The following is a 13,144-nucleotide window of genomic DNA, read 5'->3' as shown; positions in this document are numbered from 1 at the left end:
TCAGGTGCAGTGAAAACCTACAGGAGGGTAGCACTCCAGGAACAGGGTTGGAGTGGCCTAGCATAGAATGATAGTTCTACACAACCTTGACCACTGCTTTCAATGATTCCAGGAATAAGACAATGCCTTTACTTAACAAACCTGACTAGATTTACAGATCCTATATCCACATTTATGTGGTAAGAGTAGGTTTTAATATCCACAAATAAGTCAATATCATTTGGGGGGTACAACTGTTTATTAGAAACGAATACGTTGCGAAATCAGGAACTCATGTTTTATCATAGCCATGTAAACACGAAATTTAGCGGCAGAGCTAAAGCTTGTGTCTGATGTCATGCCTAAACTGCTGTTTAGCCGTAATCAGGATATTTTAGACAAACCTTTACTTTGCGGTACATTCTTCATTCTCGATTCAGAAAGTTCCAGAGTCTTATAAACTAATTTGTCCAGTTGCAGATGGAACTCCAAAAAACCAAGAATATTCAGAACAATATTAAATCCACTGTTTGTATCTAATGACAAATTCCTCTTGCATGTGTATAGAACTTTGTTTTGGTCGCACTGTGTGATGCGCTGTCTACTTCTACGCGTTGCTGAACCGTGTCGCATAGAAAAGAGTCCCTGCAATATGTTGGGAAAGGCGAGTGAACTCCTCACTCGGTGCAAAAAGTGGATTTAATATCTTCTGAATAGTCTCATTTTTGGAGTACCACCTGCAACTGGACAATGACGTTTATAAGAGACACGTTTCTTCCGTATTAAGAAATTAGAAACAATCACCAGGTAAAAGGTTCGTAGAAAAAGTACTGCCAGTGCTTTTCAATACCTACACTGTAATGGGTATGGAAGGACGGAGTACATCATTTCATATCCTGCTACAAACTGTAGCTAGTATCAGTAGTTTGAAGGCTAGGCTGGCTTTTTGTCAACCAGGACCACTTCTCCACTGGAGACCACAGCAGTTTGCCTAGTCTTCCTCCAAGCAACATCTCTTCCTGTAAATCACAACGGAAACGGTTAAGAACAGAACCTGGGTCATATTCACAACCACAAAGCATCTGAGCCTAGGATTGTTGATTTAGGATCAGCTGTCTTTTAAATCATGCTAACGATTAAGGTTATGGACAGGAATAATCTGATCCTAGATCAGCACTCGTACTCCGAGACACTTTAAATATGGGCTATAGTGTCCAAACAAGGCCTTTGTAAAGGGAGAATACTACCCACTTTGTTTGTTGCATTTTGGTTCACAGGAGTCCCATGGAGTAGGGTAGCACAAAGATCCACTACAGTGGATGAAAATCTGGCAAGAGTACAGCATAAAATCAGTTAGTGAAAAGCCAATGGCACATCAAGTTGTGTGTATTATATCAAATAGGTATGAATAAAGGTAGCCAATTACTGTATCTTTGCGGGGAGCCAGAGTGTGATCCACAAAGGTAAACATCTTGAGGATGAAGCGTTTGTAGTGGCTGGGGTACAGAAGGCCAGAGGAGAGTTCCACAGGGACCATGGTGGTCTGGTACTTATCATTCTGGTAGGAACATCTGGAGAAAGAGAGAGGAGTAGTTGAAACTTCATGTTGCCAAGCCTCAATTCCAAATACACTCAACAAAAATATAAATGCATTATACAACAATTTCAAAGATTTAACTGAGTTAGTTCATAAAGGAAAGTCAGTAAATGTAAATAAATTCATTAGGCCCTAATCTATGGATTGCACATAACTGGGTAAACAGATATGCATATGTTTGTCACAAGATACCTTAAAGGTAGGGTGTGGATCTGAAAACCAGTCAGTATCTGGTGTGACCACCATTTGCTTCATGCAGCGCAACACATCTCCTTCGCAGAGAGTTGATCAGGTTGTTGATTGTGGAATGTTGTCCCACTACTTTTCACAGGCTGGGCCAACTTGCTATATACAGTATATTGTATAACACCCTGTCATACACGTCAATCCAGAGCATCCCAAACATGCTCAATGGGTGATATGTCTGAGTATGCAGTCCATGGAAGGACTGGGACATTTTCAACTTCCAGGAAATGTGTACAGATACTTGCAATCTGGGGCTGTGCATTATCATGCTGAAGCATGAAGTGATTATGATGGATGTGTCATGACGTTGCCCTATTTGGGTATAGCAAGCCCCATCCCCCTCTCCCTGCCTCCCCCTTGCCTCCTTCAACTAGGCTGCTGTGGTCAGAGAGAGGTCGTACATTCCTGAGAAGACCCTGCCACATAGTATAAGAGGCATAGTACATTTTCATAGAGCACAAAGGAATTTCTTCCACCTCACAGAACTTGAGGTACGAACAAATTTCATTTTCCGGAGAAAGTATAAAAGATCGGCGAAGAATCCAGCTACGAACTGGTCCGTTTGTTACAACTTGGGGAAGCTCATGGGAGATGGTGTGGCCACATTACCATAACGCTGTTTATATAATAGCCTCATGAGGTTTACATCTAATTGTTGTATAAGATGAATGAGTGAGTATGATACTGTTTGTGAAATTGTGTAATATGATTTTGGACTGTTGAATTAAGGAAAATACAATTCCCTTTAGACTTGAACTAAATCAGAGGACCGCCCCTGAGCCCAGTTAGGGTCAGGCATCCTGGGACAGCCCCTTTTCTGCAATTCTGAATAAAACCCAACTTTGGGAAATGATCACCAGACCATGTTTTTCTCCATTAGGAGAGGACGAAGGTTGCGGAATCTTTTAACCATACCACGTGGTTAAACTCTGAGACTATCAATACCGACAGAATAAGAACAAGTCTTTGATATTAATTACTAGTCTGCAGCTAGGAATTCGGTATCATTGAACACGAAGAACGACAATCGCCGAAACATCCATTCTATAACAAATGAATGAATGTCACTCTGAACTATCCCTTCTAACCAAGACAGAGAGAGAGGACAAAACTCTCCAACAGAAACAAACTTTTCACCAGCGATCAAGACGACACACTGAGCGTAAATATATATATTGATTGCAATTGTTCCCAAATTAGTGAGCGTTCATGTGCAAAGGATTATCATTTCAATTGTTATAATTATCAACTCTGTAGTGACTTCTTAGTCGACCCCCACTTCCCCTTTTGTCTAATAAGCCTCCATGCCTGTTTAGCCCACTAGGGCACATTCCCCTATCATTTCTTATAACCACATTTACCTTGTTTGTTTGTTTATGCATTCCTGTGAATTACTTAGTTAGTAATAAATAAGTTATTTAAGACAATTGATGTATGGATGACTCAGAGAAGACTGGGTTTGTGCAGATAACCAACAATTTACGACGTTTGGAATGAGACTAATGTGAGGTAAAGTAAATCATTAATTAATTTGAAGACTAATTGATCAGATAAAACATCTGAAAAGTTATTTTAGGAAATGATAACTTTGTAATCTGAATCTTTTTCCTTGGTGCCCCGACTTCCTAGTTAATTACAGTTACATGATTAATCAGTTGATCGCGTAATACTAATTAGAGAATCTTTGATAAAAACTATAAGTCTTCAATTTAATGATAGGAAAGACATGACAGATGAATGGCACAACAATGGGCCTCAGATACTCATCACGGTACTGTATGTCTGTGCATTCAAATGCAATTGTGTTTGTTGTCCATAGCTTATGCCTGCCATAACCCCACTGCCACCATGGGGCACTCAGTTCACAACGTTGAATTCAGCAAACTGCTCACCCACTCGATGCCATGCAATCTGCACGGTACAGTTGAAACCGGGATTCATCTGTGAAGAGCACACTTCTCCAGCGTGCCAGTGGCCATCGAAGGTGAGTACTTGCCCACTGCAATCGGTTACAACGTTGAACTGCAGGCAGGTCAAGACCCTGGTGAGGACGATGAGCATGTAGATGAGCTTCCCTGTGATGGTTTTTGACCGTTTGTACGGAAATCCTTTGGTTGTGCAAACCCACAGTTTCATCAGCTCTCCGGGTGGCTGGTCTCAGACGATCCCGCAGGTGAAGAAGCTGGATGTGGTTCCTGGGCTGGCATGGTTACACATGGTCTTCGATTGTGAGGCCGGTTGGACGAACTGACAAATTCTCTAAAACAACATTGGTGGTGGCTTATGGTAGAGAAATTAACATGAAATGCTCTGGTAACAGCTCTGGTGGACATTCCTGCTGTCAGCATGCCAACTGCACGCTCCCTCAAAACCTAAGACATCTGTGGCATTGTGTTTTGTGACAAAACTGCACTCTAGTGTCCTTTTATTGTCCCCAGCACAAGGTGCACCTGTGTAAATGATCATGCTTTTTTCTTAACAGGGATGTAAACAAAAACAAAAAAAAATTCTGCATATGGAAGATTTGAGATCTTTTATTTCAGCTCATGAAACATGGGACCAACACTTTACATGTTGCGTTCACATTTGTGTTTAGTGTACATAGTGGTAGATGATGCAATCTGAAGTCACCAAATGACGAAATGTCAAACATATTGTTCAAAATACATATTTGAAAAAATGAGCAAGACATGCATAATCAAGTGGATTAGTACTGTAGTTACTCACTTTTCAATGAGGAGGTCCCACTGGGGCATGCTGACAAGGCTGGGGTCAGAGGTGGTCCAGCAGCGCTCCAGCAATAGGACCAGGTTGGGATCCTTCTTCTCCAGGAGGCGCACCTCAACGTATACAGGTTGTCTCAGGACTTTAGTGAGAGGGTAGTCTTCCTCAGTGTAAAACGATGTGAAGGCACTGGATTCTGGAAGTCAGACAGGATTCAAGAAAAAAAAATGCATGTAAAAGTCAATTATAAAAAACAACATGTTTGAAGTTCTACAAATTGACACAGAACAAGTCTGAAATGAAATAAACCTTACCATCTTTACATGTCTTGGTGTCACAAGTTCCTTTGGCCAGTCTGAGTTCCAATCTGAGCGGTCCCATAACAGCAACCGGAGCAGGTGCAGGAACACTGTTCACCTCAATAACCAGAGCCTTCACCGCAGTATTGGAGTACTTACACTGAAACAGCAGCCTAGAGAAGGAGACCATGGCAGTGACTGATACAGTAGGATCTTGAAGCATATCAACACTTTATGGGCTAAATCTGGATGCAGGAAACTAGCTCTTGGGAATCAATCAAATTCAATCTTACAGAGAGAAGACTCACTCAAATTGGCTGTCTCTGGTGATGGCGCCTTGGGGTACGACCCCCACTTCATAGGAAGACACCATCCTGTTCTCATAAACCATATAACCATTTTCCTCCTGCAGGGGAGAGTCCACTGTTAAAGGGCAACTCCACCACCTTTAAATCTCATTTTCAGGATCTTCTGCATGATACCAGTGTCAACATTTGTGAAAATGGCACATTTCTAAGTTTGGTATCATCAAAAACTGAAAAAGTGATTTTCAAACACTATGAGATTCGTGGTGATGTGAGGAGCATGAAAATACCTTGGGCTCAGGGCTCTAAATGAACATTTCTCAAGATTCTTTTTCATTTTCCCAACATTAAAAATGTAGGAGCACCGCAGGAAATGTAGGAGCACCACAGGAAATGTAGGAGCACCACAGGAAATGTAGGAGCACCACAGGAAATGTAGGAGCACCGCAGGAAAATAAGATTTTTTAAGTTGAGATACAGCTCATATTCGGCCTATATGAATTCCAGCTACTTTTGAAGCACGTGACCTAGAAACTAATATGTAACACTAAAGATATTAGTTTATTATAAAAATGTAAAATATTCATACGAATATCTGTCATTGAAATTACAAAGTCATTTTATATAAACACCATTGGTCAATCTGTTAATGGTAAACTTAATCTATATGCAGATTATACTATTATGTATGCTTCTGCCTCTACTGTTGATCTGGCTGTGTCAAAACTAAGCTATCCAGGAATCCTTTGCTGATTTAAAAACTTGAGCTTAATACTGACAAAATGAAATGCATGTTATTTTCAAACTCTTGTAAGAATGTTTCAACTACATGTTCACTCATTAGATGGTTCTCCAATCGAACGCCTTCCCGCATATAAATACTTAGGCATTTGGATAAATATATATAAAAAATATATGGATGAGTTAAGATTTAAAGTTATTTTTCTACAAAAAAAAGATTGTGGCTTTCTCTCAGCAAGTAGGAAGCAGATTATTGAGTCAACCTTTTATCTGTTGATTATGGTGATATTATTTATCAAAGTGCAGCTGCTACTACTCTTAAACCTTTGACTGCCATCTACCATAGTGCCCTTCGTTTTGTTACAGGTGACAGTTTTGATACTCATCACTGCATCCCATTTCAAAAGGTTGGCTGGACTTCGCTAAAGACCCATAGATTTCTACATTAGTCACTTTTTGTTTACAAGACCCTACTTCATAAATTGACCTCTTATCCACCTTTTTTTGCTGTTGAAGTATAGACAACTGAGTTGCCTAACCCGTTCACAGGATTGGTTAACTCTTGAGGTTCCTTAGGTAAATCTGCTTTTAGTTTTAATGCACAAAATTCAAAATTGGTTTAATCTTGTTGTGCTGGTGCCGTTCAATTTAAAGTATTGATTGAAGTCTTATTTGTGGATGAATGTAACTGTTTTTCTGGGTGATTTGAGAAGTTTATTTGTGCTTCCCATGACAGTGTTTTTGTATTATAATAACATTTCTATATATATATATATATATATATATATATATATATATATATATATATATATATATATATATATATATACATACATACATACATACACACACACAGTTGATGTCGGAAGTTTACATACACTTAGGTTGGAGTCATTGAAACTCGTTTTTCAACCACTCCACAAATTTCTTGTTAACAAACTATAGTTTTTGCAAGTCGGTAAGGACATCTACTCTGTGCATGACAAGTAATTTTTCCAACAATTATTTACAGACAGATTATTTCACTTATAATTCACTGTATCACAATTCCAGTGGGTCAGAAGTTTACATACACTAAGTTGACTGTGCCTTTAAAAAGCTTGGAAAATTCCCGAAAATGATGTCATGGCGTTAGAAGCTTCTGATAGGCTAATTGACATCATTTGAGTCAATTGGAGGTGTATCTGTGTATATATTTCAAGGCCTACCTTCAAACTCAGTGCATCTTTGCTTGACATCATAGAAAATCAAAAGAAATCAAAAAAAAAAAAAATAAATCCAGACTACTGTTTGCAACTGCACATGGGGACAAAGATCGTACATTTGAGAAATATCCTCTGGTCTGATGAAACAAATATAGAACTGTTTGGCCATAATGACCATTGTTATGTTTGGAGGAAAAAGGGGGAGGCTTGCAAGCCGAAGAACACCATCCCAACCATGACGCACGGGGGTGGCAGCATCATGTTGTGGTCGTGCTTGGCTGTAGGAGGAACTGGTGCACAAATGATGTGGATATATTGAAGCAACATCTCAAGACATCAGTTTAAGTTTAAGCTTGGTCGCAAATGGGTCTTCCAAATGGACAATGACCCCAGGCATATTTCCAAATTTGTGGCAAAATGGCTTAAGGACAACAAAGTCAAGGTATTGGAGTGGCCATCACAAAGCCCTGACCTCAATCCTATAGAAAATTTGTGGGCAGAACTGAAAAAGTGTGTGCGAGCAAGGAGGCCTGGAAACCTGACTCAGTTACACCAGCTCTGTCAGGAGGAATAGGCAAAAATTCACCCAACTTATTGTGGGAAGCTTGTGGAAGGCTACTCGAAACGTTTGACCCAAGTTAAACAATTTAAAGGCAATGCTACCAAATACTAATTGAGTATGTAAACGTCTGACCCACTGGGAATGTGATGAAAGAAATAAAAGCTGAAATAAATAATTCCTTCTACTATTATTTTTACATTTCATTCAGTGGTATGATTGATCTCCGGAAGAAGCTATCCCTTTTCCTTTCTTTCTGTGTCCCCAAATGTTTGGATATACTGGTAAAGTCACTAGGTTGTTAGCTAGCTAGCCAATGATGGAACAATGTGTAAACAAATGTTTAACAACTCGCAAGTAGTTTTAGAACAGCCCAGGGCACATTTATATACAGTATTGTATATTGTATTGTCTCTTATTGCTCAAATAAACAGCAAACCTGGTAAAGCAACACCTCGCGGCACAACACTTCTCCCCCATTTGACCTAGATAGTTTGTGTATGCATTGATATGTAGGCTACGTGTGCCTTTTTTTAATGTATGTAGTTCTGTCCTTGAGCTGTTCTTGTCTAGTTCTGTATTATGTTTCATGTTTTGTGTGGACCCCAGGAAGAGTAGCTGCTGCTTTTGCAACAGCTGATGGGGATCCTAATTAAAATACCAAATGACATGGTTTATGAATATAAATTCCAGTCCCGGCGATCCGCTCTAGGAAGACAAAGCCCTGATTGGGCTAGATGCAAGCCATTTTCGCTGTAGTAATGATGCAACCATGACTCTATTGAATCTGCACTTGGAAACAAAGGTACAGCAAAGCCTTATCATTACAACAAGTATTATTTGGGAGTTTAGAGCCCTGCTTGGGCTAGAAACTTGTTGTAGGTTTTGAATATCACCATTTTTACTTTTAATTCTACCCTGTGATGTCACAGAAGCACTTTTAAGGCTCACTCTTTTTAACCACAGATCATAGAAACGCGCTGTTTTCACATATATAGACACTGGTTTGGTGCTGGAGATTATGAAGTTGAAAAGTGGCGGAATTGGCCTTTAAACGTCCAACAATACAACCATTTTTATCTCTAACAAATCATTTCTGGGTAACAATGATGGGCTTAAATTAAAATGGTCAAAAAATAAACTAAAATAGCCTCTTAGCAAAGAGCAATTTCTCATGCAAGAATTTTGCTAGGACTGTCTGGGAATGGGAAGGGGAAAACTGAAAACGAGCTGTGATTGGTAGAAAGGTTTGGAACTTTATTTCCTAATGGTCTGTTAACTAATTTACTACCAAAACTCCATCCCACCAAAACACTGACATTTCAGGCAGTCTTTTCAAACAGCTTTGACACTAAAAGGGCATTATCATAACTTTCACAATATTATTCCAACCTCATAGTGTGGAAATGTATATAAAAAACAGGAATCCTGTTTTCTACTACGCTGGGCCTTTAATACTGAGCCACTGTACACAATGAATATTCTGTCTCTCTACTCACCTTCAGAGTGGTTCCACAGGCTGTGACAGGGAACTGGTATATGGCAAAGGCTGAAGTGATGCCAACAGGACTGCAGGGGCCGTTGTTTCCCCCCAGCAGAATGATGGTATCAATGTCTATTTTGGGCCAAGTGGCATTCCTGGCCACCACCACCACAAACTGAGCATCCATGGTACACTGCACAGTCACTGGGGAAAGATACATTTTTTTATGTTTTGTTCAAATACAGAGCATTACAAGGAAGAAGATCTATCAGACGCTCACCTGCCTTCCCATAGTAGCACTGCTGTCCATTGAAGCAGCAGTCGATAGCCTCACATTGAGCCAAAGTAATTTTAGGGGTTCCACATTGCACTGTATCCTTAGACTCGACTTGGCATCTCGGATTTTGAATTTTAGTTACTGCTGGCCACTGGGGAGTCTGCAGCTGTGGTGCCTGGGGAGTCTGTAGCTGTGGACCTTGGGGAGTTTGCAGCTGCTGCGCCGGGCCCTGGGGAGTCTGCAGCTGTGGCGCCTGGGGAGTCTGTAGCTGTGGCGCCTGGGGAGTCTGTAGCTGTGGCGCCTGGGGAGTCTGTAGCTGTGGCGCCTGGGGAGTCTGTAGCTGTGGCGCCTGGGGAGTCTGTAGCTGTGGCTCCTGGGGAGTCTGTAGCTGTGGCTCCTGGGGAGTCTGTAGCTGTGGCGCCTGGGGAGTCTGTAGCTGTGGCCACTGGGGCTCTGGTCTCTGGGTGGTTTGCTGCTGTGGTCCCTGAGGCTCTGGCCTCTGGGTAGTTTGGTGCTGGGGCTCTGGTCTCTGGGTGGTTTGCTGCTGTGGCCCCTGGGTCTCTGGTCTCTGGGGAGTCTGCTGCTGTGGCCCCTGGGGCGCTGGTCTCTGGGGAGTCTGTAGCTGTGGCCTCTGAGGAGCCTGGGGAGCCTGCAGCTGTGTCCCCTGGGGCTCTGGTCCCTGGGGAGCCTGCAGCTGTGGCCCCTGGGGCGCTGGTCTCTGGGGAGTCTGCAGTTGTGGCCCCTGGGGTGCCGGCCCCTGGGGAGTCTGTAGCTGTGGCCCCTGGGGAGCCTGCAGCTGTGGCCCCTGGGGCTCTGGTCCCTGGTGAGCCTGCAGCTGTGGCCCCTGGGGCGCTGGTCTCTGGGGAGTCTGCAGCTGTGGCCCCTGGGGTGCCGGTGCCTGGGGAGTCTGTAGCTGTGGCCCCTGGGGAGCCTGCAGCTGTGGCCCCTGTGTCTCTGGTCTCTGGGGAGTCAGCAGCTGTGGCCCCTGGGGCTCTGGTCTCTGGGGAGTCAGCAGCTGTGGCCCCTGCAGCTGTGGCCCCTGGAGCTCTGGTCTCTGGGGAGTCTGCAGCTGTGGCCCCTGGGGCTCTGGTCTCTGGGGAGTCTGTAGCTGTGGCCACTGGGGAGTTTGCAGCTGTGGCCACTGGGGAGTCTGCAGCTGTGGCCACTGGGGAGTCTGCAGCTGTGGCCACTGGGGAGTCTGCAGCTGTAGCCCCTGGGGCTCTGGTCTCTGGGGAGTCTGCGGCTGTGGCCCCTGGGGCTCTGGTCTCTGGGGAGTCTGCGGCTGTGGCCCCTGGGGCTCTGGTCTCTGGGGAGTCTGTAGCTGTGGCCCCTGGGGCTCTGGTCTCTGGGGATTCTGCAGATGAGGCCACTGAGGAGTCTGCAGCTGTGGCCACTGAGGAGTCTGCAGCTGTGGTCCATGGGGCTGTGGCCACTGGGGCTCGGGTCTCTGAGGAGTCTGCTGTTGTGGCCTCTGGGGCTCTGGCCTCTGGGGAGTTTGCTGATGTGGCCCCTGGGGCTCTGGCCTCTGGGGAGTTTGCTGATGTGGCCCCTGGGGAGTCTGCAGCTGTGGCCCCTGGGACTCTGGCCTCTGGGGAGTCCGCTGTTGTGGTTTCTGGGGAGTTTGCTGCTGTGGCCACTGGGGCTCTGGCCATTGGGGCTGCTTAGGCTTAACTTGAGGTTGGGGGTTGTTGGTTGGAGGAAACCACCAGTTGGGCTGTGCATCAGCATAACATGCAAACACTACCAACATAACAAACCTATAGGAACACCACCTCACTGCCATACCTGCTCAATAAGATATAAGCTAAGTATCTTTCTTCAATAAGACATGTATCTGCAATACTGTCCTTTACAGCCTGTTCTGCCTAATGCAGATATATATACCTGATTGAGTATAATAAAATGCTAGAAACTGACACTGTAATCAAAATCAATCCCTTTCTAACCCTGTGCAATTAAATAGTCAGCACCTTATTGGTTAGACTAGAGTCACTGGCCATATCCTGAAATAACCACTAGTAGTCCCAGTGGATATAAGAATACAATTCCAGTTGCAAAAATTGATCGCAACAAGGGAACAAAAATCAGCTTCAAAGCAGAAAAATTGTTCAACCTCCATTAGGAAGAACACAGCTTATATACCCTGAGCTATATGATGTAATACATCGCTATGTGTGTACGTGTTCCTCTGTGTCCTCGGTCCTTGTACTAGGACCTTCAGCGATTAGCTGACGTCAATTACTATTATCAGCGAACAAGAGACATGTAAAACCATTCCAAATATTCAGTCGACACCTTGAGTGTCTGTCTGGAGACTACAGAGTTGATAAGTACTGTATGTGAATCATGTAGGTTACAGAGACTCTGAATATGTTATACATTGTCAGTCACATGCAATTTAAATATGAATTTAAATATGAATATGATCTTACATTTCTCCATTACACTTCTTATGCCCTTCAGGTACATCTGAATGATTGGATAGGTATAAACAATGATTGCAGCCCTGTTAAGCTTTCACCATATTGCTTTAAACCCATCCAATACCTACATATTCCACAAGTGCTAGGGCTATGAAGGTTCATTGATTGATTGATTTTATTTGAAGTTAAAAATGTATATACACACATTTCACATATTTTACACAAAGTAAGTGACTTATTTCCATTGTGGTCCCTTAAACCGAGAACCTGCAGTTAGGCATTTCCAAGGTAACGGATTTATGCTTTTGACTAAGATTTTTCTCTTTAAAATGGACGCCAAACAAAAACCATTAATTTCAAAGTTTAACAAACCATTACAACTCTACGCACAAGGACTACTTTGAATAACTTACACAGATCATTTCACAAAAACACATTTACTGGAAGAACTGTGCAGATGCAAAGTTTGGCAACAGAACTATAGTAAAATCTCCCTCTGTTTTTTATGCGACCCTGTTTTTCAAAATACCTGTTTCACAAGTTTGTGCTGTACTGTAGATGACTGTGCTGTCTAAACTTGTGAAACATCGGCGTCTATGATTGGTTCAGATTTGATCTGGTCCGGCCCAATCAAATTTGGTCTCTTTTGGGGGACAGAGCTCATAAGAATTAATAGCCAGTGTTTAGAATAATACCCACATATGCAAAAGAAGGATAGTGCATATTTCTACCTTTGTGGACCTATTCAGGACACATCACCATGAAGAGAATGATATTCATATCCAAAAGAAGGATAGTGCATATTTCTACCTTTGTGTACCTATTCAGGACACATCACCATGAAGAGAATGATCTTCATATCCAAAAGAAGGATAGTGCATATTTCTACCTTTGTGGACCTATTCAGGACACATCACCATGAAGAGAATGATATTCATATCCAAAAGAAGGATAGTGCATATTTCTACCTTTGTGGACCTATTCAGGACACATCACCATGAAGAGAATGATATTCATATCCAAAAGAAGGATAGTGCATATTTCTACCTTTGTGGACCTATTCAGGACACATCACCATGAAGAGAATGATCTTCATATCCAAAAGAAGGATAGTGCATATTTCTACCTTTGTGGACCTATTCAGGACACATCACCATGAAGAGAATGATCTTCATATCCAAAAGAAGGATAGTGCATATTTCTACCTTTGTGGACCTATTCAGGACACATCACCATGAAGAGAATGATCTTCATATCCAAAAGAAGGATAGTGCATATTTCTACCTTTGTGGACCTATTCAGGACA

General features: G+C 42.6%; 1 protein-coding gene across 1 annotated transcript; it reads right to left on the bottom strand.

The window, feature by feature from the left end:
- Window positions 1-222: 222 nt before the first annotated feature.
- Window positions 223-12,526, bottom strand: LOC110530709 (uncharacterized). Its single transcript, XM_036986371.2, has 8 exons — window positions 9,419-12,526; window positions 9,155-9,342; window positions 5,154-5,251; window positions 4,861-5,018; window positions 4,550-4,742; window positions 1,406-1,550; window positions 1,231-1,306; window positions 223-998 (listed from the first exon to the last, which is right to left on the bottom strand). The coding sequence occupies exons 1-8, from the start codon at window positions 11,196-11,198 to the stop codon at window positions 913-915; spliced, it is 2,724 nt and encodes a 907-aa protein (XP_036842266.2). The 5' UTR covers window positions 11,199-12,526; the 3' UTR covers window positions 223-912.
- Window positions 12,527-13,144: the final 618 nt, after the last annotated feature.

The sequence above is a fragment of the Oncorhynchus mykiss genome, chromosome 8 (assembly GCF_057628025.1).
Source record: "Oncorhynchus mykiss isolate SJ-2025 chromosome 8, ASM5762802v1, whole genome shotgun sequence".
In the NCBI taxonomy this organism is placed as follows: Eukaryota; Metazoa; Chordata; class Actinopteri; order Salmoniformes; family Salmonidae; genus Oncorhynchus; species Oncorhynchus mykiss.
This window is presented reverse-complemented; position numbering and strand designations above follow the sequence as displayed.